We start from the raw sequence: 26034 nt of genomic DNA on the forward strand, positions 1-26034 counted from the left end.
CCTGTTCCAAGTCGAACGCTATATTTTACTAATCACATAAAAATACCGAACGCTCAAGATCCACACTTAACACTATCAAGTTAAGAACGAACGCTCAAGATTGCTACCCGAGAATACCAAGTTAAGAACGAACGCTTATACTTTCTTATACACCAAAGCCGAACGTTTAAGATTCAAACTTAGAATATCAAATGAAGACCGAACGCTACACTCACAACAATACCAAGTAAGAACGCTCTCCTCACAACCCTACCGAGGCCGAACGTTTAATATCGTTTCCTGAGAATAGCAATTTATGGACGAACACTAACGATCACTATTTCACCATGACCGGACGCTCAAAATTGCAACCTATCAATTCAAGACCGAACGCTCAGGTTCACCAGCCGAGACTACCAAATTAGGACGAACGTCTACCATCCTCACCGAACCACACTTAACCGAACACAAGTCTCGACGAACGATATACTGAGAAAGAAGGACGAACGCTAACGCTCGCCGAACACAAAACCGAACGTTCTTGATATTCTGACCGACCACTGGTCGAGCACTGTGCGGACGAACGTTCAATATTTTGGCCGACCACTAATTGGTCGAGCCATTTGGACGAGCGTCCAATTTTCATCAAATTGGACGAACGCGCGTTTCTGCAGAATTCTGCAGAATCGCAGGTTTTCCAGAAAACCCAGAAAACCCAGAAATCCCAATTTTTCATCCCTTCCTTCCCAGATTTGCATTAAACACAACATATATCATCAATCAAACAAAAGATCTAGCTCCCCTTACCTCTTGAAGACTTCCTTGAATCACTTCCAGAGAGTTTGATTTCCTTCCAACTCCAAAAGTTCTCCTCCTCTTCTTTTCCCCAACTTGCAGAACCAAACCTTGCTTGCAGCTTCAACTTCACCTCTCTCAGAAACTTGGCAGCAATGATTTCACTCCCTAAGTGCAGACCCATACCCCTTTTTATCTCCCACGAGCCTCCCAAACTCTTCCCTCTTCCCCTCTTCTTCTCTTTCCTTTTCTTGTTTTCTTTTGGTTTTGTTTTCAAAGGGGAAGCAACGTTCACTGCCCCTTTGTGGCAGCGCACGTCCCTTCCTCCCCGTTCTTTTTTTTTTTTTTTTTTTTTTTTTTTAATTACGATTCCTTACACATCACATCCCTTCTTGATGTGCCTTTTCTTTTGATTGAATGTAAGAATAAAAGGAAACAAAGAATTGGACAAAACTACTTCCTATGATGACTGAAAACCCTCTTCTTGGGCACAAAAGTGAGGATTTTTACTTCAATACTAACTATAAATAATTTGAGTTTTGGATGTTGTAGTATTTTAAATGATGGTTCATTTTAGTTCTAAAAAATAGTTTATCTAATAGAGATAGCTTATTATGTATATTTGATTTAATAATATATTATTAATTGATGTGTAATTTTTAGTCATATCCATGACAAAAAACAAAAACAAAAGTCAAAAATCAATAAATTTGAAAAAGAAAATACACTTTTATGAACATAATTAAACTCAATCGTCTGGAATAATTTTCAATACGAAATTTGAAGAATTAAAAGAGAATAATTTATCAAAGAAAATCAATTGTAATACTTGAAATAATAGACATTAGATTAATATATTTATATAAAAAAAATTATATTACATATAACATTAAAATTGATGTAATTTCTTATTTATCTTTTATAGTGTACTTATCTGAGTCAATGAATATACCAAAAAATATATTCCAATGTATGTGTATTGAAATAAATATTCACTTATTAATTATAATTGATAAATTTTATTAGTTTGATTATATCATGATATTATTATTATTATTTACATAAGATACTACATTATTGTTATTATTATTATTATATATTTGAGGTCTTCATTTCATTAATATTATTTAATATCATATTACTTGTTTTATAAAATGAGCCTTAAGGTTCAAATATCCTATAAATACATCTTGTATTTCTTAGGGAATACTCACTTTAACACTCGTACTCATTCTTTTTTACTCATAAATATCCATAGTTTTTTATTGACTTGAATGTTATGGGGTCTTTGCAAGTGGATCTCTCTTGTGTTCCAAACCTCAACAAGTACACATCAGGTTTCTTAGTTCACTCAAATCTGTCACATATTGTAAGGATCACACTCAGATTCTAGTAAGAACATTTGGCATCTACTATGGGACTTTAGTGAAAATTTTTCTGTCCTCACTCTTCCATGGTTACCACCCAAACTCAAGCCCAACTTTCTCATGAGATGAAATCCAACTCGATTAACCTTTTAGAATCAAATGTAGATGTTAATCCAACATAATGAAAAACAATGCAAGTGTTACGATTCTAAGCTCAAAGCCCTGCGCGCTCAACATCGACCGCCTTGAAGTACATAGAGTAAGGGAAAACAAAACCTCTAAGCATTTCATAGAGAGATTCATTGCTGCAATGACCACGATCCAAAACCTCACTCTGTTTATGATCATGCATTCCTTGATTTGTGGTCTACAACCCATACTCTTCTCAAATTCTCTTCACAAAATGACCTAACAACATGGATGATCTAAAAGAATGGGTGGCCAAATGCATGGTCATTGAAGAAAATAGGTTAAAGAGGACAAAGAAGCCCAATGTCCCATCGGGAGGAAAAAGTAGGAAGAACAATGTCGTTGACCAAACTATATCTGATAAGTGTGAAAAAGAGTTGTTTTTATACTTATAAATGAACTCAATCTTGTAATTTTTCATGTTGTTCCTCGTTGAAAAGTTGTAATAGGTAGTAGATTGTTATGTAAAATATTGTACAGGAAATGATATATTATTTAGACTCTGTCAGCCAATTTTCGCAAAGCGAAAGCCAAAATTCGCACTGCCAGAAAAAGAAAATTTGCATAGCGCACCAGTACCTGTGCGCTGAGCGAATAACATCAGTTAAAATACAGCAGTTAAGAAAATTCGCATAGCGCATCAGTACATGTGCGCTAAGCGAATTAATGAATTTAAGTGGCTTTAAAAGACGTGACAGAGCAACAGAAACATTCCCTTCGAACAGAAGTTCCAGACAAAAGAAAGAAACGAAAACATCTCAGGAACTTCCGGAGACTACTTCAAGGCATCAAGACACCATTGTTGCAAGGGATTGCTTCAAATGTGTACGTTTTAGATGATTAGGAGTAGTTAAATTTCTCTTTCGTTGGGATTGGATGTAATGAACTCACTATAATTTTCCTGCTCAATATATCGTTGTTTGTTCATATGCTCTTTCTTGAATTTATTATCATTGTATGAAAATATAACGTTCTTTTAATGTCTTTGATTACTGGAAAGTAACTTTGAACATGAACGAACGTAGATAGAGCACTCAAGTGATTTGGGATCTAGGGATAGACTCAATAACTTGATCATTCTTAACATCGGACTTAATGCAAATTGTATATTAAATTGGCTAAGGGATTAACATTTTGATATATTAATTTAGAACTAGTTGCTAAGGGATTAGGACTAGTATGGCTTGATGTGAATGTTTGAATGAAATAATGATATATTGTACAGAGTTTTATCTTCATATGATTCATGAAACCCAATTCCAACGAAGTTTCTTTTAAATATAAATTTCTTGCACACCAACTGTTTGATAAAATACCAAAAATAGTTTCTTGTGTTGTTTTGTGCATTTTGATGTCTAATTGAGTTATAAAAGGAAGAATTGTCATGTGTTGCACAAGTCCCTTGGGAGACGATACTTTTACTTATTCACTGTATTACTTGGAACGATTTGGTATACTTGCCAAAAAGTTAACAAGTTTTTGATACCCAGTATAACCAATATACTTCCCTAAACGCTAGCAAAGACACTGTACTTGGATAAGCGTGCAACTTGGAGCTCATACAGCTCCTCAAGCCCTAACAACCTTTTCTTGAGATGATCCTACAAAAAAGTGTTCTTACCATCAAAGTGTCATACCATCTAAGGGACCTCATCAAAGAACTTATCCACACTAGCGCTTTAGCCTGATTTATTTAGCAAGGAAAAGAACGTTGAGGCAAAATACATGACAATTTCTAAAGACAAGGTCAAGGTAAAGGATGCATCAATTTCATAGGACGAGGACGAGGCCGAGGATAGTTAGACCAACCCAACATGGTCCTTCAGATTCTAGGGCTCGAGGCCATCTAGGGTCAGCAGCCCACTCCCAATAACCAACCATTTAGAGTCAAATCATCCAACCTAATTCCGCTTAGGCAAGAGGAAGCGTCCACACCATCTTAGAGATTTTTAAGTACATGTCTGCCTCTTAAAGACATTTTCAAAAACAATTATATGTTTCCAAAATAAAAAGGAGCTTATTTTGCCAATTTTGCAAACATCTTTCAATATGTCACCTAATATACCACCAATATTATTATTCGCTATATTAAATCTCATGTCTTCAACACCCAGATTTATGCAAAATTGGACCAAGGTAACATCAATTCATCATTTATAGTTTTTTTAGTGATAGAATATGACCTAAAAAACACGTAGACTTACGAACAAAAAATACAAAGCATCATAAAAGACAAAGTTATGTGTTGTGAAAAATATGGGTCAACAGAATTATTTGACCAATCCTATCACAAACTTGTGAGAGTTGTAAGTTATATGAATCAAGCTTATGAGAGTCAATATGTTCAATATTTTAGTCAACCTTATATTTTTGAACGGAGATCGTTCCACTTTACCATCCCACTTTACTGTCTCACTTTACCATTCCTAGTATAGATTACATTTTTTAATTTTAACATTATTTTTTTTCTCACATATTATCATAAATATGTGATGAAATGTTGATATATTAATTTTCTTGTATAAAATTCACTAAATAATTAATGACAGATTTTAGTGGATTGTGACAATGTAATCTCAATTTGCTTTTATACATAAATTAATATATTAATACAAATATTTTTTAATTTTAATATATATATATATATATATATATATATATATATATATATATATATATATATATATATATATATATATATATATATATATATATATATATATTTTGAGCAGTGAAAGATCACATGAGAAAATAGTTGTATAAGGATGATAAAGTTTGAATGGAGTGATAATCCCGTAACAAGAACCTTCACTATTTCCATTGAGACAAAACAATACACTTTGATTAGTCAATTCTCCGCAGGCTTCAACTTCAATCTTAATATATATAATGTCACCATCTCCGATTACATTTTCAACTATACATTTTCTACAAAAACTTTGTCTCATGTGAACTCATTACTTGTTAAAACCTAAAGGGATGTGCATGTGCGGTGTTAGATGATGACCTCTTTTATTATTCTATTTTGAGTGTCTTAAAATCTTAAATTTCTATTTCTAAATTCATATTAAATTTCATATATTTTGACTAAATTCCTATATTATCTTAATTATTAATCAATAATTTGTTTCTTCAATTAATATAACAATCCAAATTCACTTTTTAAATGACTTTAATATTAACAAGATTAATAATGGATTGCTATGCACGAAATTAGAGGTGTCAAAACGGGTAATATAACTCTACACGGTCCGTTCACCACCGGTTGGTCACTTAATGAGTGAACTCAACCTGACTCACTTATTAGCAAGTTGAAGAAATTCGAATCCGGTCCGATCCACTACGGGTTGCTGGGTTAAACGAGTTGACTCATTGCCTCATTTAGTTATAAGTTTTTTTAAAATAAAAAAATTATAATTTTTTTAATTCAAATCTAAATAAACATCACTAAAATGATGTTAAACTCCAAAGACAATTCAAAATAAAAAAATAATATCATACAATCCAAAACGTAATCCAAAAACATGTACAAAAGCGAACAAATAAGTTTTTAATATAATAATTTTTGTATCAGTTGTCCATTTATAATATTAGAGTCTTGAATAGATAAATCTATAATATTTTTCCCTCTTGAAACATCTTCTTTTCTCTTGAAACATCTTTTTTTATCACCATCTACAATATAATAAAAAAATGTTAACTAATAATATTGAAACACAAAATAATAAATAATTAAATTAAATTAGGTGAGTTGGTGAGCCAACTCGACTCATCACGGGTTCAACCCGGTGAAAGTAAGTCGGGTTGAAAACTAACCCGCATAAAAAAATTACACTTTTTAAACACAACTCAACTCAAACCCGTAATGAGTCAGATTGACTCGCGGATTACAACTCATTTTTACAATACTACAAGATGTTCACAAGCATGATAGCCATAGATTATGTAATGAACCTCTATGAACTAATAATCATAAATATCTAATCCACCTATATTGTCATTTTTAATTTTGTATCAATTGAAATTCTATTTTAAGTCCACTTTAAAGTGAAATTTATTTTAAATTTCAATTTAAAAGATACAATGAATTATCTCTTTATAGCTTTAGTTAAACTTAATCCAACTTAATTTAAAAAAAAATTGAAATATTTGTTAAAAGATAATCATTTTTTCTTTTTTTATAAATTATTTAAATTTTTTACGAGTTTACTCAAAGAGTTGTAAGTTAGGAATAATGGGAAGGATTATACGAGTTTAATTCTGTCTGTTATTATTTTTAATACTCGGTAATATAAATTTTTTGTTGTATTTTATTTTTTGAAGTAATAAATATGTTCACATTTATATTTGTTCAAATACTTATTAAATAATTTTATAAAAAAATAAAAATAAAAATAAAAAATTACAATATGCAAGAAAGACTTATTTTTTTCTTAAATTTCAAATAACTACATATATATATATATATATATATATATATATATATATATATATTGTATTTGATTTACAAAAATAATTATTATTTAATATTTATATTAATGTAGTTTGACATTAATCTAAGTATTTTTTATGTATACTGGAACGAGATAAGATAATTTTATATTTTTAATTATAACTTGTGATATGAGATAGTTGACTAAGATGAATTTTTGCATGAATGAATGTCAGATACAAATTGATGAGTTGATCAATATTTTATATTTCTTTCATGTTACGGAATTGCAATTGGATTGTGTTTTCGTCTATTGTTAACTCCTTTAATCAATCTTATGTTTTATCCATTTTTATTCTCACCCGAACAAACTCTGACCACCCACAATTCTTGACTACACATATTGCAAATCGTGTGCATACATTACGGTCAACTGCAAAAAAGTGTGCCATGCTTTGTATAAAGAAAACAGAAACCCCATTCTTTTCAAAACATCTATGTAATAAACTATCTCTTCTATCATTTTAGGACCAAACATCATCAAACATGGGATCTTGCTCCAAAATAGAATCTTTACCACCAGATTGCGTTTCTGAAATCTTGTCACGTGCATCACCATTAGAGGCATGCATATGTTCACTGCTCTCCTCCACCCTTCGCTCATCTGCGGACTCTGACATGGTTTGGAGAAGCTTCTTGCCCTCTGATCACCAGGCCATTGTCTCCAGGGCCGTCAATCCTTTCTCCCTTCACTTCTCTTCGTACAAACTACTCTTCCATTATCTCTGCCACCCTCTTCACATTGACCAGGGCAGCAAGGTACGCAATCTGCCTCCTTGTTCGATTTCTCAAGACGCATTTCATATCTAATTCATTTTACTTTGGTTCTGTCTATGATTCATGCAGATATTCAAATTGGAAAAGTGTTCGGGTAAAAAATCTTTTATCTTATCTGCAAGGGAATTGTCAATAGCATGGAGCAGCCACCCTACGATGTGGTGCTGGAAACAACTTCCAGAATCAAGGTAATTTAATTAATGAATTTAATTAATTTCACGTGTAGAAAAGAGAGTTATATATAATTGCAGAATTTGCAGATTTGCGGAGGTGGCAGAGCTTAGAACAGTAAGTTGGTTAGAAATAGAGGGGAAGATGAGGACGCAGAATCTAACGGGAAACACGACATACGCGGCGTATCTGATAATGAATGTTTGTGATGAGGCATTCGGGGTTGAGTTTGTTCCGTCGAAGGTATCGGTTAGTGTTGGAAAGCAAGTGCAGAGAGGAAGAGCTTATTTGGGTTGTAAAGATGAAAAGAAGTGTACGATGGAGAGTCTGTTTTATGGGAACCGGAGAGAAGTGATGGGAAAAGCAGCGTTTGGAGAGGAAGGTGAAGTGATTTCGATTCCGTTGAAAAGAGAAGATGGGTGGATGGAGATTGAGCTGGGAGAGTTTTTCATTGACGAAGCTGAAGCTGAAGCTGATGAAGAAATAACGATGAATCTCAGGGAAGATGGTTATCAATTGAAAGGAGGCCTTATCATTGAAGGCATCGAAGTTAGACCCAAACACATCGTGTCATATCATGCCCTTTGATTTCTATCATGTTTTGTTTTCGAATGGTTCAACCATTGTTCAAAACCGTGTTCCATTCTCATCACAGTAATTAGAAGCAGCACACATACATGGATCAGATTATAATTATGAGAAATATCTCCACCTAATTAAAAGACGTGTATAATAATATCACTTGTATTTAACTTACACTTGTTAATCAGGGATTTTAAAAGATTACTTTACTGTAAAAAGATGTTGTGATGATTAACAATAAGACAGGCTTTTTTGTTTAAAGAATCTGTCAAACTCTAATAATATTCAAATCAGAATTTTGTAACTTTCAAAAAAGTCCTTTATTTAATAATAACATGTACATTACAAACTTTTAAATTTTAATAATATATGTTTGTGTAGATCTGCGGATCAAACCACAAATTTATTATTTGTTACTTTTAATTGATTTTTTTTATTCAAATCGAATAATGATATTAAAACTGATCGAGTTATTCATATTTTAATTAGTATGAAAAATATTTATTAATTATGAGTTTTTGGTCTATGTAAATAAAATATTAAATAATAGGTAATGGTACCATCATATATTTTTATATTCATTTGACATAAATTATAAGGACAAAATTATCATAAAAATATAAATTTTTGTATTGTTTAAAAAAAAAAGTAAAAAATGAATAAAAATAATATAAAATGAATATAAAAAATTTGTAAAAGATTTAAATGTATCAAACAATCATTAGTCTAAATAATATTAAATCAATATAAAATTTTGTATATCAACGGGCCATTGTACGGACTTTTTACGGTGCATACAAAAAGTGTTTGTTGTAAAGCAGTACATCAACAAATTACTTATAAATATAAAATAAAAGTTGATTAAGAAAATAGAAATAAAAAACGAAAATATCTTATCATAATACGCTGAAAAGGTATATTAAACTTGAGGACAAAACATTCATAGTAATTTAAATTTCATAATTTTTATGAAAAACACATAATATGATGTTTGATATTAAAATTTGCAGATCCGTTGTGATTCACCAAGTTCCAAATTTAGGAAAAGTGGTGGTTTGTTGGATGTGGTCATGTTCTGCCTCCATGTTGACATAGTTGTTGAGAGTGAAAAGAATGTCGTCATACTAGCGATATACTTCATTCATTGGACCATGTACGTCCACACAGTAATGTTATATATAACAACCATAACTTGTTCATTCTGGAAGCAAGTCTGCATTGAAAATTTTGATTTTCAGAAGATGGAACTTTTGCCCTACGATTGCTTTGCACACATTTTATCCTTCACTTCCCCTCAGGACCTCTGCAGGTCCTCTCTGGTCTCCTCCGTTTTGCAGTCAATGGCAGATTCAGATGCTGTCTGGGAGAACTTTTTGCCATCCAATTATCATCAAATTGTTTCTAGGTTCGTGACTTCCTCTTTGTCGTGTTCTTCCAAGAAACAACTGTTTTCCATGTTATGTAATCCACGACCAATTGACGACGGTAACAAGGTAAATTTCTTCAGTGTTTGTCCCTTTCTTTCACAGCATGATTGCAGATTGAAAAGGCTCATAGCAAAATCACAATTTGGTCCAACGTAAACTCTAATCGAAGAGTTTGCATATTTTACCAAAACCTTGTTCTTTTGCTAGAGTCTTTATAAGTGGCAACTCATGCTAGAAAATAAACGATTAATAGATTGGAAAATGAAGATGGTTTGATTGTTATTTACATATGATAACGATGGATAAAATGAACACACCCTACCCCACCACTGACACACACAACACATGGCCCTTTTATACTTACTGTATCAATTTTGTTTGACTCTGCAAGTTCATAATTATGATGACAACTGTTTCTTAATTTTGTAAAATGAAAAATACTGTATGATAGGTATAGTGTTAACGAATCAATGCAGCACCAAAATATAAGAAAAAAGTGCAGAAATTGCAACTACAATGGTTGCAAGCTCAAGGTTGATGGGGTATCCTCAGGCGGTGGAGCAAATATGAATTATCTAATTCATATTTGCGACACTGTCTGTGGTTGCCAAATCACCTTTTCTAAAAGTTAAAATGTTTACAGCAACAAGAAAATCTTAATGAAAATGATATAATCTAAAGTAAATTTTTTATAATTATAGAGACTAAAGAAAGAAGGTATGAGTTGAATCTATTTTGAATGATAGTAGTGACAAATGGTTGAGAAAAACAGATATTCTCCATTGAGAAGAGAAGTGGCAAAATCTGTTACCTGTTGAGCGCAAGACAACTTTCAATTGCATGGGGAAACAGCCCTCTCTATTGGTCCTGGAAACCCATCCGAGGTTCAAGGTTTGTTTCTGCATCGTCCTCATCATCATCATCTTCATCTTTCCAATTCTCAAACACTTTCTCTTTTAACTGTAACTTTCCACTTCAATTTCTTCATGGGTGTCATGTCATGTCATGTCATGTCCTAACTCTGCCAATACTTTCTGATTTTAAAATCACAACATAAGGTTTCCTAATTCAACGAAGGATTAGTATTCTAATGGCACATCATTACCAATTGCAAAGTCGTTTTTGAAATCTGTGCGTAGATTTGAAGAAGCAGCTGAACTGAGAACCATAAGCTGGCTGGAAATAAAAGGCAGCATAAACAGCGGAATGTTATCTCCCAATACTTTATACGGAGCCTACCTGCAAGTGAAAATCGCGGATCGTGCTTATGGGTTAGACGTGTTACCATCGGAGGTGTCCGTAGAAGTTGGCAAACATAAATCACAAGGAACCGTTTGCATACGTTCATGTCGAAAAACAGACACCAAATGTTCTTTTCGTTTTGAAGATGAAGAATGGTCGGAGATTGACTTGGGGAGTTTTTACACCTGTTCAAACGAAGAGGTCAGAGTGTGCCTCAAGGAAGTTAAAGGTGTGCACTTGAAAGGTGGCCTCATAGTTGATGGACTTGAAATAAGGCCCAAACACTTGGAAAAGGCCTCCGCTTATGGGCCCTAACTAGTTTACGTCTTTTTTTGTGCGTTGTGGGCCGAACGTGACACTTGTTTTGTTTCGTTTGGTTTTCCCATTTAGCCCTAGCAAGCGCTCTCTTTAAAATCCTCTTCTGCGGTTTTGCAATTGCAATTCTCATAACGAAAAATATGAAGGTGGGCGCCGTGGTGGTGTGTTATTGCATTTCCCAACGGTGATCCTGGTTATGTGTTCTTCACTTTTAGGGTTTTTCTTTTTTCACTTCGTTCTTTCGGATTTATTTTATTTGATTTTTTGTTGTAATTTTACTGAACCCTAATTGTTGAATGGTTTTGTACTTCCATTTGGTTTGTTTGCTGTGATGATAAATGTGAATCCCAGCTCATTATGAGACCTTTTTTAAGGTCTGGGAATAGAATTTTCCACATTTATCTGAGCTTCTCTATGAGAATAATTTTGTCTATGTAAATTAATCAAACTTTTCAATAAGTAAAAAATGAACATAATTTTTTTTTTAATATTAGAGTTTTTTTTTGTTTTTTACGTGGTTGGTTTGATTTATTTAAACTAAATTTAATTGTTTTCTGAAGAACTGATAACTGTTTGATTACTTCATTTAAAAGTGACGAATTGCAATCGTGCAGTTTGTTTTTTATACTTATCATATTACTGTATGTCATATTGGAGATTAAGATATCCCAACTTATAATTGAAAAACAGTGATAGATCTGTTTTCGTACAACATAATTTAATAACAAAAATGACATATTAATTAAATATATACATTAATATTTTAGTTTATATATATATAATATAAACAAACACAGAGGATGAGAAAAAAAAAATCATTTTTTTACGTGATTGAAAATAGTCTCGATTGAGTTAAAATGTTTTTGTCTAGAAGCAAGATTAAATGAAAATGAAACTAAGATCAGAAATGTAAAAATTAAAATCAGTTTTAACAACAAAATTAATTAGTTTCAAAAGTACTTTGATAATAGACTTAATTAATTAGTAGTTTGATTATTATATTTAAATTGATTAAGAGATAATCACATGTAAGTTTAATAAAATGTTTAATCAGTAATTTATTCTTTATATTTTTTTTTACTCAAATGAGTTTTACAGTTTTTACAATCAGACAATGTGATTTATTTTTTAATAATTTTTATAAATTAGGATAATAAATTCAAAAGTCACAATTCACATGTATATTTTTTACAATGTACTAAACAAAAATAAATATCTTAAATTTAAAGAAGACAATCCTTATGGAAGAAGGAATTGAAAAGGAAAAAGAGAGTTTGAATTTACAAATAATAACCTCTTAATGATATTAACTAAACTAGAAAAAAGATATTTGCTAAAAAGAACAAGAATAAAAATAGAAAATGAGAGGGAGAAAGTTACAAATTATAAATAAAAAATAATAAAATATAATCAATATTTTTTCTTATTTTTTTTATATCTCTAATTATATATGGAGTGAGAAATAAATGTTATAGTTCTAATCAACAATGATAAATAAATAACTTCTTTCTTAATTTATTTGATAAATAATTTGTTTCTCAAAATTCAAATTTTATTAGATACACTTTATAAACACATTAACAATACTACAAATTTCTCTTTATAATCTTCTCCTTTAACTCTTAACCTTTTATAAAAAACTCTTATTAAATTCATGAATTCATTTATATTAGTTATACTAATGAACACAAGTCAAATCAATATAAATATTTAATATATCGACCAAAATATAACCAATTCATATATAAATAAATACATTTCATTGAAACTTTTGTTAGACATCTCTTTTGCACGTGTTTTTAGTTATGAATGTATATCACTAATGTTACGTGCAAGAAGTAAGTCCAACAAGTAGTGATAGTAGAATCAGATGACATCTGTCACAATACCACGAATAATATATAATAAGTTTGATGGTAACAATGAGATGGAATGTCCATCGTATCTTGGTTAATAAAGAAAGTTTCATAGATGTCCTATATTTTGAGATGTTTGTTGGATTAAGCATCACAATCCACTCTCTTAAGCCTTTCGATGGAATCCTAGTTGTGTTTGACAGAGATTTGATAGAAATAAGGGGTCATGGGTTCACATCACTTTTGGCTTAAAAGACTATCTTGATTAAGTATTTGGTGGTAAATACTCCATCATAGTATAACATCTTTCTTGGAATACCATCTTAATGAATTAAGGGTTGTGGTGTCAACAATTCACCTAAAGATAAAATATCCTACAACCAAAGATAATGCTGAGATTATTAAGGTGGACCAACAAATCACAATAAAGTGTTATGAAAGAAGCCTAAAAAATTGTCAAACATATATCACGAGTCAATATGAACACGAAATCCTTCTTGATAAATTGGACCAAAAGGATGTATTAGAGGATTGACATTTGCAATCCCTCAGAGAAATTAAGAAAGTTCTTTAAAATATGATAGACTTATGAAAATTAAAACGAACCTAAATAGTAAATTGAAAGCACAGGTCATCTTTGTGTTATGAGAAAATATGAGAACTTTTGCTTGGTCAACTTTTAATATGTTAAACATTTATAAATGACTTATTATCTCATAAGTTAGGTTTGGATCTTATAATTATATCTATATTCCAATATTTACAAAGATTTTCCAAATAGAAGTAAGAAGCCATTAAATAATAAACTTATAAATTTTTAATAATGAATCACACCTAAAGAGATATAGTATCCAACCAAATTGGTTACAATTGTTATGATTAAGAAAATTAGGAACCATGTACAAATTTAACGAATGTTAATGAAACTTGCCCAAAAAAGTTTATATATTTTCTCAAATATCAATTGTCTAATCAATAAAATGTGTTTAAATGTTAATTTCTAAATTTTATAAATACCTATTCAAAATACAATCAAATACAAATACACCTTAAAAAAAGTAAAAATAAGACGACATTCATGATCAATACGACAAGTTGTTAATATAAGCACGAGATAGTATGGGCTAATATACAAGATCTTACAATTAATGCTAACGAAAAATATATAAAGGATGATATGGTTTTAAAACCTTTAATTGATGAACAAACATTTAATCGACTAGATTTTTTTTCTTTCAACCATAAGAAAAATAAGCTAAGGTTGAATCAACGGAATGTTCTTTAGGTGCCCTAACAAATTCTTTTAGGTTTAGACCAATCAGTATTTAGAAAATACCTCCTAAACTTGGAAAGTAAAATAAAGTAAGAATTGTAAAATTAAAAGTGAGATTAAATATAATTTAATCATTCCTCCCGTCTTAAATTGTTAATAGATGACAAAATGAGAAGACTAATTTTGTTTTTCTTTTTTATATTAAAAACAAACTTCAGCATACAAGTATCGTTGAATCCGAAAATTGGATGATTCATCCATGTGATTGTGTATGTTCAAGTTTTGTACAGAGCAGAAAGGGTCTAGAAAAGAAAAACAGTACTAGAACATGGCCTTAGCTGAAACGGAAGAAAGCCACGCAGTGTCCCAAATCTGATATTTTCCATTGCCATTCTATTCACTATCTTTCTGTTCCCCTTGTCGATTTTGCACTCAAACTCTGACAAAATCACTTCAAAACAATGAACCCTGAGAAATCCCGCTGCAGGTTACGACTTCGCAAGCTCTCCAAACGGACCCACCACCCTCTTCTCCATCTTCGCCTCCTCTTTCTCTTTGTTCCTACCTAAATCTCTTCCCTTCAATTCCACATCAAAACAAAAATCACTCAAAAAATTAATTTTACAAATTATCAAATTTTCTGAAATCGTAATGTTGTCGGAATCTGTTCTCTGCCTCATGACCGAGGACCTTCTCATCCGGCTCCTGGAGAAGCTCGGGCCGGATCGGAAACCGTGGAGGCTGGTGTGCAAGGACTTTCTTCGGGTCGAGTCGGTGAGCCGGAAGAGTATTCGGATCCTCCGAATCGAGTTCCTGTTTGGGCTGCTGGAGAAGTTCTGCAACATTGAAACGCTGGACCTGTCGCTGTGTCCGCGGATCGAGGACGGAGTTGTGTCGGTTTTGCTGAGTCAGGGATCGGCGAGTTGGACTCGGGGACTCAGGAGGCTCGTGCTGAGTCGCGCCACCGGGCTGGGCCACGCGGGTTTGGAGATCCTCATTCGGGCGTGTCCAATGTTGGAGGCTGTGGATGTTTCCCACTGTTGGGGCTATGGGGACAGAGAGGCCGCGGCGCTATCGTGCGCCGCGAGGTTGAGGGAACTGAACATGGATAAGTGTTTGGGAGTTACTGATATTGGGTTGGCGAAGATTGCTGTGGGTTGTGAGAAATTGGAAAGGCTGAGTTTGAAGTGGTGCTTAGAGATTTCTGATCTCGGGATTGATCTTCTTTGCAAGAAGTGCCTGGACTTGAAATTTCTGGACGTGTCCTATCTCAAGGTTTGTTTCCTTCTCTTTCAAAATGATTCTATATTATTGAAGAGACAGAAGCTGGATGGAGGAGAGGGATAGGGAGAAAAGAAAGAAGGTAGAGAGGAAAAGGAATATACATGATGAGGGATTAAATGAAGAGACAGAAAAAAATGGGATGAAAATGATAGGGATTAGAAAGTGGGTGCATGAGTATAATTTTTCCATTGACAATGTGCATAAAAGGAGGGAGAGAGAAATGGTGGATGCTAGAGTCTTATTTTTAGGTGAAATATGGACTATCTTTGGCTTTAGTCAAATACTAGGTTTTTGAGATATTGAGATTCCATTTAATAAACTTTTTTTAGGATGTTATTCTATACGCACTAACGGGAAGATTGAATTCTGATCATATGTCCGAGGGAATGATTATCTGTCAATTGTACCAAATTTTGGTATAAAGATTTGAGTCTTGTGCGAAGCTTTATGCACTTTTTTTTTTTATTGAAAGTTGGTTGAGGTCACAAAGTTGACGAAACGGGATAGTGACTTCAGCAAACCACTTCATTCGCTATCTTTGTTATTGGTTGTACGTTTTTAAATCCAATTTCTGATTCCTGAAGGGTTTTGAAGGAAGCACCCACTAAATTCTTCATGTGATTTGAATAAGTCACCCTTGTTCGTTCTTGCTTAGGGTGATTGTAGAAGAGGTAGACATTATATTTTTGGTTTACAAAAGTTGAGAGCAATCGGACTCAATAGTGTTGTAAAAACAAGTTTCTTGACGAGTTATGTTAAACGTACACCCAGCTTGAGAGGTGGAAAAAAGAGAGAGAGAAAGGAAAAGAGAAGGTAAAGAGAAGAAGTTACATATGTCATAAGTAATGGGATGAAAATAAAGAGACGGATAGGAAGAAACTGGAGTGGAAAGGGAATGAAAGGAAATATGAGTGTATGTTTATAATCATTGTTCTTTGACTGTGGATAATACACTACAGTACTTGTGTTTGTGGTGTTGTTCTTAACACCATATCCCCAAGTCAGCATATGTCAATGGCGTTATGATTTTCTGTTTTCCATCATTACCTTAGCTAACAATCCGCCTGAATTGATTTGTGAGTTTATTTCTTCTTCAAATTATATCTTTTATGTAATTTAAATTTTTTGAATCATTAGGTAACAAGCGAATCTTTGAGATCAATAGCTTCTCTGTCAAAGCTTGAGGTTTTCGTTATGGTGGGCTGCTCTTTAGTGGATGATGGCGGATTACGGTTTCTCGAAAAAGGATGTCCACTACTTAAGGTAATTTATTTCTTATAATTCATAAGCTATGCAATAATGGTTAAGAAAAGTCATAAAGTTGACTACGAGGATTCTCTGGAGCATAAACATAGAATATGTCCATGCATGCAGGCTATTGATGTATCGAGGTGTGATTGTGTTAGCTCATCCGGTTTAATCTCTGTGATTACCGGGCATGGAGATCTCGAGCAGTTGGATGCAGGATATTGCCTCTCTGTAAGTCTATATCTAAAATTTATGGCCTGTTGTGTACCTTAGTTTATTGTAATAAGTTTTACATACACTAACATGTCAGGCATTTTCGTAGGAGCTTTCAGCACCTCTTGTTAAATGCTTGGATAATCTAAAACAGTTGAGAATAATTAGAATTGATGGTGTTCGAGTTTCTGACTTCATCCTCCAGACAATGGGCACCAATTGCAAGTCTTTAGTGGAACTTGGTTTAAGCAAATGTGTTGGGGTGACCAACAAAGGAATTATACAGCTATTATCTGGCTGTGGCAATTTGAAGGTGCTTGATTTGACTTGTTGTCGGTTCATCTCAGACGCAGCCATCTCTACTATAGCAGACTATTGTCCAGACCTTGTCTGTCTGAAGCTAGAATCTTGTAATATGGTGACTGAGAAGTGTCTTTATCGACTTGGATTAAATTGCTCGCTGCTTGAAGAGCTCGATCTTACTGATTGCTCTGGTGTTGATGACATAGGTAAACTATGCAATTATACCTGTACATAATATATCAGTTTTATTCAAATCTTCAAAGGGTTCTGATTAATTTATTTCGAAATTTCTGTTTCATGCAGCACTAAGATATCTATCAAGATGTTCAAAACTTGTAAGACTGAAGTTAGGATTATGCACAAACATATCAGACATAGGGTTGGCACACATTGCTTGTAACTGCCCAAACATGACTGAACTTGATCTCTATCGGTAATTGAAACTTAAAGTCAGCATGATTAATTGCCTATTATTCAGTGAAATTTTGAACAGTGTTGTTATGATGTTCAGTTCATTTTGTTCTATTATCACAGCTGTGTACGTATTGGAGATGATGGGCTGGCAGCACTGACGAGTGGATGCAAGAGGTTGACAAAGCTCAACTTGTCATATTGTAATAGAATTACTGACAGAGGGATGGAGTATATCAGCCAGCTTGGTGAACTATCTGATCTGGAGTTGCGTGGGCTTTCAAATATCACAAGCATTGGTGTAAAATCAGTTGCAATAAGTTGCCAGAGATTGGCAGATTTAGATTTGAAGCACTGTGAAAAAATTGATGATTCAGGTTTCTGGGCCCTTGCTTTTTATTCACAAAACCTGCGGCAGGTCAGTTTTGCTTACTTTTACTCAATCAAGTTATCAATATTCTGGGTCTTTCTGAGATCTGACTAATACAGTAAGCTAGCCTCTAAAAAAATACATTGTATGAAATTTATAAGTATTACCTCAAGGAGCATAATTGATACTCATCTCAATTTTTTACTTCATTATAAACTGTAACATGGTTTGATCTAATTGACAAATTCTAAACTGTAATTCCCCGAAGAGCAAAGAACCATTGTTTGGATGATTGTCTGGGCTCACCACAATCCTTCTTCAATTATCTTGTTTGTTGTCTCTTTCCATGCTTTTGTAACTATACACATTTAAATTTCATTTATAAATTCTTGTACTTCCAGTCACTGTTAGAGTCTCTATTTTTAGCAGTTGGTTAAGTAGTTATCACCAAATTAGTTAGCTGATGACAGCTACTACTAGTTAACTAACTCTAAAAATAGTTTGAGTGAACATGAATGAAAGCTCTCTTGGTTTTGACAGAAAACTGTAATTTTTCTTCTCTGTTTTTTCTGTATATCAAGAAAGTCTCGAGGTTCTTTCTGTTATAGAACTTCCTGAAGTTTGAGATTCTTCAAGCTCTTTAGTTCCTGATATCTTGTGTTCTATTAGATACCGTATCAGTCACACGTTTAGTCCATCTTTTGTCCTGGTCGTAAAAAGAAGAATATATTTAGTTTTTTTTTCTTTCTAGGAAATCTTTTGTTCTTTGGTGAAGTTTCTACCATGTCTTCCTTCAAATATTACTCTTATTCAGACCCATTTTGAATTAACATAAAGCTGGATGTTTCTACCATGTCTTCCTACAAATATTACTCTTATTCAGACCCATTTTGGATTGACATAAAGCTGGATGTTAATGATAATAACTGTTGTATAGAAAATTCTAATTAAGGCAAATGAAGGAAGGAAAATCATTTGTCGAATATCTATTGTTTGGACGATACCAACTATCTTATTTAGAACCCTTCATAATTTGGAGTCGTGTGCAATTAATCTGATTTTCTATTTGGCTCCGCTTCTCGTTATCATATTACAACTCTTAGTCTTGCATTTTAAAAGAAGTTGATGTTTCTTACTGGCTTCAATAATCTTTTATTTCCTTTCCAATTGAAACTGGTATATGCTCTTCAAAATTTAATCTTTGAAAATGTGTTTTTTTGTTCACAAGCGGTTTCTTCTCCCCCGTAATGTTTTCTATAATCAAAGCAAAGCTTCTACTTATATTTTGTTGGAGTGCATATGTAATTTTTTCTTCAAATAGGTTAAGTATTGACGTTTGTTTACATGAAAACTGGTGTTAGGATTATGGATTCCAATTCTAGTTTCTAATTCGACATGGTGGTGATGATGGCAGATAAATATGAGCTACTGTATTGTGTCAGATGTGGTGTTGTGCTTCCTTATGGGTAACCTGAAACGTCTCCAAGATTCCAAACTGGTGTGTCTCCCTAAAGTCACTGTAAATGGATTGGAAGTTGCCCTTAGAGCATGCTGTGGTCGGATTAAAAAGGTTAAACTGCAGAGATCCCTCAGGTTCTTGCTTTCCTCAGAAATGCTGGAGACAATGCATGCAAGAGGGTGCAAGATCAGATGGGATTAGCCACGCTATTACTCTATGTACTTTCTTTTCCTGGAAGCCACGCTGCTTCATTAAAGATCTTTTTGATCCTAAATTTTAAATCTCTTGCATTCTCTTTTCCTTAGTCTCTAGTACCTTAGTAAGAGGTATACCAGTCCAATTAGGGGACATTGATAGATTTCTAGACAAGGTATTTTTTCACCTTCCAAAGTTATATTCTCTTGGAATTAAATTTCATCAAATCTTATCTGTTACACTTACAAGACTTATTCTGTTATCAATCCACGTCTGGAATCAAAAGTAGGAGATAACTTCAGTGTATAAATAAACTCGATGTTCGTTTTTGAAAAACTTACAGTTTCTGAAAAAAGAGAACATTAAAAAGAGTTGTACCAACTAAAAGGCCAGGATTTAAATCATTATATTTAGTGTGATTTAAAATAATAGGGAAAAAAATATTGAGGATTCTAATTCACATTTTAGGGATTTTTTTTACAGTTTTTCAATTTCAAGAACTAATGTCATATTAATATTTTACATATCAAGATCAAAATGATGCTTTATATATTTATGTTTTAACATTAGAAACATGATTTCTAAAATGCCATTTTTGACATGCACTTTATTTCTATACTCTACCTTTCATGAAAAAAAAGAAGAGAAATTTAACTTCGTTTTTTTAGCAAAAAGGAAGTCTAAATGTGGACGTAGAAAATGAAGTAAATAAAAATTTTCATTTTCCACCACTGGCCAGCCACGAATTATGGAACTTTGATTAATATTACCAAATTGTAAAGTTCAAGACTTTTTTCAATAATTTTTTAGTGAATATTAACATTGATGGAACGGTTCTTGTATAAACTATTTTCTAACAGTAAATTTTTCTCTCTTTTTTCCATTATTGTATCTTCCTTCATGCCATTTTTTAAATATTTTGATATCCATAAGTAATATAATTTGAATACGAGTATTAAAATATAGAAAAAGAAGTTTGTTTTTTGACAGATAATATTGAGTTTTCTTCTTCTTGTTTTACCCAGGTTAAGCCTTGGGCTCATTCCTTTTTCGGCTTTATAAACTGGCCTTTGGGCCTTGTTTTAGTGTAAAGTGAAATACAAAGTTTTCTCTTTGAGCGATGCTCCCTCCACCACCACAATACGCTCCTGTACCTCCTCAAATTCTTTTATTTTCAATATTATTCTTAGGTTAAAAGTTAAAACTTTTTTACTTTTATCACAAATTTTTAATTTATTTTCCAAACCCTAATTTTACCTTATTCATATTCCTTGAACACAACAACTGCACCCCATCCCATATCAACTCAATCTTCTTCTACCTAGTCGTATCCACATCAGATATGAATTTTTAATTATCTTTTGTTGATGAAGTACATAAAACTATCATGTATTCGATTATACCTAATAAATATTATTCAATTTTAGTTAATTAATCTTTTCAATTTCAATGATGAAAATAAAATTAATAATAAAAACCTATTAATCATTTAAGAATAATTTAAAATTTGTGTTCACATATTTCTATTTTTTTTATTTAGACCTAGAAAATTGAATTTATTTTGTAAGAGATTAAATTTTTAGAATTTATATTTTGTTGCAATTCATTTAAATTTAATTTCTAAAAAAGTTAAATTTATTTGCACTAATATTTTATATAATTTGATTTGAATTGTACTTAAGTTATTTTAATCTAATCTAAGTTTATATTTTATTTTTTAAAAATTAAAAAATATAAAATATATATATGAATATCCAGTGATATAAAAAAATATACTACAATATTTTTTCAGATACTCAACGGATAACATGGTGACTAACAAATTTGTGAAATTATGTAGAACTAGGTAAGAAGATTGGGTTGACATGGGATGAGAGTGCAGTTGTTGAGTTTAGGAAATATAAATAAGGTAAAATTAGGATTTAAAAAATAAATTAAAAATTCGTGATAAAAGTAAAAAAGTTTTAACCTTTAATTTAAGAATAATTTTGAAAATAAAAAAATTTGAAGAGGTGCATGGACCATGCCCAGAGGTAGCAACGCTCTTTCTCTTTTTATCAGTTTTTCCCGTTTTAGGTTCTCTGTTTTCTCTTTATGTGTGTTCTTCATCTGCCATACTTCCGTTTTGTTTCTTCATTTGAATCATGATAAAATCTGATTAGACAATAGGAAAAAAAGTTTAGAAACATGTACTCTAAGGCTTTTTTTTTTTTAAAGTACCATTTATTATAAGTTTAAATTTGTTGAAAATCATAAAAAAGTTACGAACTTCACTTTTTAGATAAACGAGTCTTATTTATTTATGGTTTTATATCTTATAATAATTTTTAATTAATAATAAAACATGTTGTGAAATGAATGCAAGGCGATGGAAAGCAATCTGAACATGGTTTAACTCGAGTTTTCAATTACTAAGAAGCAAAGAATACTACTTTTGCTTGAGTGGTTTTGGCATTCATAGGCTGGCTATCCCCGTTTGTTTGTTTTGTATTCATCAAGTCACAGTATATACATTATATATAAATATATATATATATATATAGATGAACACTGTTGTTTTATGTCACTTAAGAGATTCATTTTTCATAGTAGAACTATACTTTTTTTATCAGTCATCAAATGTGTGAGAAGCAATGTTTTTTTCACCTCACTGCTGAGAGAATCATCTCGTCAAGCTCGAAGCATAGAACATCATGCCATGCCTCCAACAAAAGAAAGCATTAGAATAACTTGGGACTTTGTTCATAGAAAAAGCATAAAGCAACGTGAATGTTAAAACTCAAACAAAGATTCTGACTGCTACATTTTCTGCGTATAAATAAAAGGTTCTTGGAAAGACCAGAAGAGCATGGTTGCTATGTCTTTCTAGTTAGTTCTATGTCACATTATAACCTCCAAAAGATGATGACCATGCTTAGTTTCCTTTTCATTCTCGTGCTTTTACCCTCCTTTGAGGCTCTCTCATATGAAGGCATTCCCTCAGAAATCCAAACCCAAGACATGCAAGCATTGATTGCACAAGCATGCATGGACATTGAAAACCAAAACTCCTGCCTCACAAACATCCACAACGAGCTCACTAAAATAGGCCCACCAAGCCCCACATCGGTGATGAGTGCAGCACTCAAGGCCACACTCAACGAAGCAATGGTGGCCATTGACAACATGACAAAGATCACCACATTCTCCGTCAGCTACCGCGAGCAACAAGCCATAGAAGACTGCAAGGAGCTCTTGGATTTCTCGGTTTCTGAGCTGGCATGGTCCTTGGGAGAGATGAGGAGGATTCGCGCAGGAGATACCAACGTGCAATACGAGGGAAACCTTGAAGCCTGGCTTAGTGCTGCACTGAGCAACCAAGACACGTGCCTTGAAGGCTTTGAAGGCACAGACAGACGCCTCGAGAGCTACATCAGTGGAAGCTTGACACAAGTCACACAACTCATCAGCAATGTTTTGTCCCTCTACACTCAGTTGCATACCTTACCATTTAAGCCTCCAAGAAACACTACTACTGCGGAATCTGATGGAACCTCGGAGTTTCCTGAATGGATGACTGAGGGTGATCAAGAGTTGCTCAGAGCCAAGCCACATGGTGTTCCTGCGGATGCAGTTGTTGCTTTGGATGGGAGTGGTCACTATCGCTCCATCGCCGAAGCTGTTAATGCAGCTCCCAGTCACAGTCAAAGAAGGTATATTATTTACGTGAAAAAAGGACTTTACAAGGAGAATATTGACATGAAGAAGAAGATGACCAACATCATGCTCGTCGGAGATGGTATAGGCCAAACCATTATCACCAGCAACCGGAATTTCATGCAGGGATGGACCACCTTTCGAACGGCCACGCTTGGTATGTAACTAACTAACTAAATAACTACCACCATCATAACCATAACATAATTGTAAGATGTTTTCATGTTCATGGAAAATAACTGAAAGAAAAGTTGCAATTCATTGTGTAGCTGTGTCTGGGAAGGGTTTCATTGCAAGGGACATGTCGTTCCGGAACACAGCAGGGCCGGTGAACCATCAAGCGGTGGCGCTGCGTGTGGATTCAGACCAATCAGCCTTCTACAGGTGCAGTGTGGAAGGGCACCAAGACACGCTCTACGCCCACTCCCTGCGACAGTTCTACCGTGAGTGCGAAATATATGGCACCATAGACTTCATTTTCGGCAACGGTGCTGCAGTACTGCAAAACTGCAAAATATACACCAGGGTTCCACTTCCCTTGCAGAAGGTTACCATCACGGCCCAAGGCAGGAAAAGCCCACACCAGAGCACGGGCTTCACCATCCAGGACAGCTATATTCTCGCCACCCAGCCCACCTACTTGGGCCGGCCCTGGAAACAATACTCTAGGACGGTTTACATTAACACTTACATGAGTGGGCTTGTCCAGCCCCGGGGCTGGCTTGAGTGGCTCGGAAACTTTGCCCTCAACACTTTGTGGTACGGTGAGTACAGAAATTATGGGCCCGGTGCATCTCTGGTGGGCCGGGTCAGATGGCCCGGTTATCATGTAATCAAAGATGCCTCCACCGCTAGTTTTTTCACCGTTCAGAGGTTCATTAATGGTGACACGTGGCTGCCAAGGACAGGTGTCAAGTTCACAGCAGGTCTCACCAATTGAGATCATTTGATTACTATTATTTGTAGATGAAAAACAAATAAGTTTATCATATCCTCCATTTTTCAGATAAATAGCTGCACCATTTACTCTGATTGATGAAAGAGGAATATTTTTTTTAGTAGGTGGATGTTTAGGAATTAAGTTTGTGTAATATGTAATAGTAATTTGGAATTAGGTTTGGTGGTTTGTTATACTTTTATTGTACAATTTCCTCTAATAATTTTTCTGTTCTGTGACATTAATTATAAATTAAAGCAACCGTTCCATGTTGAGCATTGTTAGTTTCTTCTTCTTCTTTTTTTCATGGAGCATTATTTAGCTTTTTACAATATCCTTTCGTAGCAATTAATTAGGGTTCATGTGGGAAACACGTAATTTATAAAATACAGAGATAATTGCATTGGCATGGAGGTTCAACTTGCTCACTTTAAGGTGAGGCAAAGTGTCGTTTATTCGTTTTCCAAATTAGCCACGTGGAATCATCTTCTAAAAAGTGTTCGGTCTTATCCTCTTAACAAGTTTTTACAAGATTTCATAAAATTATTATTCTCCAATTTGGTCTCACTTTTATTATTTTGGTCTTGATTTGGACAAATTAGGATTAAAATTACAGATAAAAAAAGCCCTCGTTGAAAAGTCCATAGACTAAAATATCAATAAAAAAAGTCATCTCAATTCATGAACTTTTTTCTAAAAAAATAAATTTTGAATAAAAAATGTAGTTAATTTTTAATTTGTACAGATTTAAGTGTTTCTAATTTATTAAAAATTTATACAAATATTTTAATCAGATTAACATAAACTTTATAAAAAATTTCAATAATATATAAGAAGATTATAACCAGATAAAACGTTGAAATCCTTGACTAGTTAAACATATCTAAATTCTCTTCACTAACTAAACATATCTTTTGAATATATAAGATATTAATTTAATTTTATTGTAAAAAAAATCTTGTAGTAAGGTTAAACTCAACTTAACCTTAACCCCAATTAATTTGATATGAAGTTTTGGACACTGAAAACATATTTTAGCCCACTTGAAAGGATCTCCTAAAATAAGACTTTTTTAAGGATAGACTAGAACTAGTCCATAAACCATGAATCAAATTCACAATTCTAGTTTTCAATTCTTAATCTTTGTGTTTAAGTTATTATGAAGAGTATATATAAAGATAGTTTGATATTTAATGAAATGTTTAATAAATGTAAGTAACAATTAGTTTAAAGTAATAATTAAATTTTTATTTTAGATATTTATTTACTTATATTATTTTTGTTTGACTTTTATCTATATAAATTATCAAGAAAAGATTCAAACATGATTTCATCAGGATTTTGTTCTTTCTTTGTGTTTAATAATATTTAATTGTATACTTAAGTGAAGACTATGCTTTAGTTGGGTTGTTAAAGCATGCCAAGGATGAGTAAATTATATTTACAAGAG

The 26034-nt window shown here is 32.9% G+C and overlaps 4 protein-coding genes and 1 non-coding gene across 6 annotated transcripts; all 5 read left to right on the forward strand.

The window, feature by feature from the left end:
• The first annotated feature begins 7181 nt into the window (after positions 1-7181).
• On the forward strand, positions 7182-8591 carry LOC124848370 (F-box protein VBF-like). The gene is made up of 3 exons (XM_047326027.2): positions 7182-7581; positions 7669-7787; positions 7860-8591. Exons 1-3 carry the CDS (start codon positions 7309-7311, stop codon positions 8356-8358), a joined length of 891 nt encoding a protein of 296 aa, XP_047181983.1. The 5' UTR covers positions 7182-7308; the 3' UTR covers positions 8359-8591.
• Positions 8592-9360: 769 nt separating this feature from the next.
• Positions 9361-11652, forward strand: LOC124848373 (F-box protein PP2-B15-like). The gene is made up of 3 exons (XM_047326030.2): positions 9361-9845; positions 10552-10670; positions 10919-11652. Exons 1-3 carry the CDS (start codon positions 9423-9425, stop codon positions 11334-11336), a joined length of 960 nt encoding a protein of 319 aa, XP_047181986.2. The 5' UTR covers positions 9361-9422; the 3' UTR covers positions 11337-11652.
• A 5-nt stretch (positions 11653-11657) lies between these two features.
• LOC124848374 (small nucleolar RNA snoR69Y) lies at positions 11658-11753 on the forward strand. Its single transcript, XR_007029685.1, has one exon. It is a non-coding gene; the product is annotated as a small nucleolar RNA snoR69Y (small nucleolar RNA).
• A 2918-nt stretch (positions 11754-14671) lies between these two features.
• On the forward strand, positions 14672-20190 carry LOC124848372 (F-box family protein). Of its 2 annotated transcripts, none has more exons than XM_088091455.1 (7): positions 14672-15743; positions 16890-17015; positions 17127-17231; positions 17323-17722; positions 17820-17949; positions 18051-18345; positions 19659-19796. In XM_088091455.1, the coding sequence occupies exons 1-7, from the start codon at positions 15120-15122 to the stop codon at positions 19677-19679; spliced, it is 1701 nt and encodes a 566-aa protein (XP_087947581.1). In that variant the 5' UTR covers positions 14672-15119; the 3' UTR covers positions 19680-19796. The 2 variants fall into 2 exon arrangements, with proteins under 2 accessions (XP_087947581.1, XP_047181985.1); XM_047326029.2 differs by having other exon boundaries at positions 14677-15743; positions 19712-20190.
• A 2625-nt stretch (positions 20191-22815) lies between these two features.
• LOC124848371 (Plant invertase/pectin methylesterase inhibitor superfamily) lies at positions 22816-24868 on the forward strand. Its single transcript, XM_047326028.2, has 2 exons — positions 22816-23804; positions 23917-24868. Exons 1-2 carry the CDS (start codon positions 22829-22831, stop codon positions 24585-24587), a joined length of 1647 nt encoding a protein of 548 aa, XP_047181984.1. The 5' UTR covers positions 22816-22828; the 3' UTR covers positions 24588-24868.
• Positions 24869-26034: the final 1166 nt, after the last annotated feature.

This window comes from Vigna umbellata, chromosome 5, assembly GCF_029865625.1.
Source record: "Vigna umbellata cultivar VRB3 chromosome 5, Vumbellata_1.0, whole genome shotgun sequence".
NCBI classification, from domain to species: Eukaryota; Viridiplantae; Streptophyta; class Magnoliopsida; order Fabales; family Fabaceae; genus Vigna; species Vigna umbellata.

What these genes read in the sequence shown, in the direction of transcription:
- LOC124848371 (XM_047326028.2), top strand. Translation starts at nt 22,829, where the DNA reads ATGTCACATTATAACCTCCAAAAGATGATGACCATGCTTAGTTTCCTT. An exon ending in CTTTCGAACGGCCACGCTTG is followed by an intron (nt 23,805 to 23,916) that starts GTATGTAACTAA and finishes TTCATTGTGTAG; the next exon opens with CTGTGTCTGGGAAGGGTTTC.
- LOC124848372 (XM_047326029.2), top strand. Translation starts at nt 15,120, where the DNA reads ATGTTGTCGGAATCTGTTCTCTGCCTCATGACCGAGGACCTTCTCATC. An exon ending in ACTGAACTTGATCTCTATCG is followed by an intron (nt 17,950 to 18,050) that starts GTAATTGAAACT and finishes CTATTATCACAG; the next exon opens with CTGTGTACGTATTGGAGATG. An exon ending in ATTCACAAAACCTGCGGCAG is followed by an intron (nt 18,346 to 19,711) that starts GTCAGTTTTGCT and finishes TGATGATGGCAG; the next exon opens with ATAAATATGAGCTACTGTAT.
- LOC124848373 (XM_047326030.2), top strand. Translation starts at nt 9,423, where the DNA reads ATGTTCTGCCTCCATGTTGACATAGTTGTTGAGAGTGAAAAGAATGTC. An exon ending in CAATTGACGACGGTAACAAG is followed by an intron (nt 9,846 to 10,551) that starts GTAAATTTCTTC and finishes TGAGAAAAACAG; the next exon opens with ATATTCTCCATTGAGAAGAG. An exon ending in AAACCCATCCGAGGTTCAAG is followed by an intron (nt 10,671 to 10,918) that starts GTTTGTTTCTGC and finishes ATCTGTGCGTAG; the next exon opens with ATTTGAAGAAGCAGCTGAAC.
- LOC124848370 (XM_047326027.2), top strand. Translation starts at nt 7,309, where the DNA reads ATGGGATCTTGCTCCAAAATAGAATCTTTACCACCAGATTGCGTTTCT. An exon ending in ACATTGACCAGGGCAGCAAG is followed by an intron (nt 7,582 to 7,668) that starts GTACGCAATCTG and finishes TGATTCATGCAG; the next exon opens with ATATTCAAATTGGAAAAGTG. An exon ending in AAACAACTTCCAGAATCAAG is followed by an intron (nt 7,788 to 7,859) that starts GTAATTTAATTA and finishes CAGAATTTGCAG; the next exon opens with ATTTGCGGAGGTGGCAGAGC.